Below are 1,667 nucleotides of genomic sequence, written 5' to 3'. Positions count from 1 at the left end.
ATTATAGCCGTAAATCCACTTTTTGTGCTTTGGGGGGGTGAAAAAGTTCAGACTGAAAACCAGCCATTTGCCTGGCTAACATTTCACGGTGCAACTGATGCCGTGGGCGATACTATCCGCGAGAGGGGGAGGGAAATACTGAGGGGAAGGGAGTATATAGATTAAAGTACCATATAAATAGATTTTCAACATACAACATCTTACGAAACATTCACAAACCCGAGAAGAAGCTGATCCTTTGGATCCTGAGACACAAAGACGTAGTCTCTCAGGTAAGCCTTCGGCTTCAGGCCCATGGCCAGAGCTTTCTCCTCCGACATGAGCAGGCATGCGGACGCTCCATCTGTCTGTAAAGGAATCCCGGAACACGTCGTATATATATATATATATATATATATATATATATACTCGCCTTTCTCCGTTTATTCTTCTGCACTTCCTTCAAACTCCCCAACAGATGGCGATCTCGCTCTGGCTCAATTTCGTATCATGAGTTGTACGAAGGGGGCGCTGCATGCAGTTTGCACTTAGCACTTCCTTACTCCCCTCTCGTGGATGGTATCGCCCATGACCAGTCAAGCGTTAAAAAACTTTTGAAGGAAATTCGCTGCATTTCGGCTCAAACTTTTTCACTCCCCGAGGCACAAAATGTGAATTTACGCCTATAATACACGCGCACGCGTGCGTGCGACCATACCCGCGTGTGGGCGTCCGTTAGTGTGTGTGTATGTGTGTTTGTGTGACTGTAAAAACGCGTATTATAGCCGTATTATCACATTTTGTGCTTTGGGGGGGTGAAAAGTTTAGACTGAAAACCGGCCATTTGCCTGGCTAACTTTTCACCGTGCAACTGATGCCGTGGGCGATACTATCCGCGAGAGGGGGAGGGAAATACTGAGGGGAAGGGAGTATATAGATTAAAGTACCATATAAATAGATACTAGACATATCAGATATAGATAGATAGAAATAGATAGAATACCAGATATCGAATGAAAAGGTATTGTGTTTTCTTGTTTTTTCGTGATGGTTGATTCTATATTATTCATTATTACTGCTAGGTACTCAGTACATGGTTCCCACAAGTGTGAATTATTTTTTCAAAGACATTTCAAGGACATGTGTTTTTAAGGACAATCTGTGACAAGTAGTTCTAGCATTTTAGAGTCATCATATAGATTCATATATAAAGTAAAAAATAGTTGTTTTACACCCTAATTCAATGAGAGCAATCCTTTCTCTATAAATTTCGTGCTACTAGCCTACTACTTGTTGAGATGGTGAAATTAAAGAACGTCTTCAGCCTCCAACCCATGGAAGAAATCATTAATTATTAAGGGCCATAGACCTATTCTCCTTGTCCCAAATCTTTACAAATAATAACAAATAACAAATAATATTAAATTTAATCCAAAATTCACAGAATGGTATCTGCTAAAACTAGCTTGTTTTCCCTCTTTTTAATCATGGGTGGCATGGGCAGGGATCGTAACTATATGCTGATTATTATAATGATTTTTAATTTATTACTCGGTGTGTATTTTCCTACACACAAATTACACAGAAATTGACGCAATTGTGTAGCAAAATATATAGTGTAATGGTCATTGTCAGATGTCAATATTAGGGTATCAAATATACAGAATTGAGTTATTCCTACCAAATTA

General features: G+C 39.5%; 1 protein-coding gene across 1 annotated transcript in view; it reads right to left on the bottom strand.

Annotated features, from left to right (window-relative positions):
- Positions 1-200: 200 nt before the first annotated feature.
- Positions 201-1,667, bottom strand: part of LOC106808526 (trifunctional enzyme subunit beta, mitochondrial-like) — an 11,711-nt gene continuing 10,244 nt past the window's right edge. The window contains exon 11 of the mRNA XM_014811283.1: positions 201-353. Coding sequence (XP_014666769.1) covers positions 201-353 — 153 coding nt within the window. The remainder of the gene's footprint in view (positions 354-1,667) is intronic.

This window comes from Priapulus caudatus, unplaced genomic scaffold (assembly GCF_000485595.1).
Source record: "Priapulus caudatus unplaced genomic scaffold, Priapulus_caudatus-5.0.1 Scaffold284, whole genome shotgun sequence".
Classification (NCBI taxonomy): domain Eukaryota; kingdom Metazoa; phylum Priapulida; class Priapulimorpha; order Priapulimorphida; family Priapulidae; genus Priapulus; species Priapulus caudatus.
The sequence above is the reverse complement of the archived record's forward strand: the minus strand, read 5'-3'. Positions and strand labels throughout refer to the sequence as shown.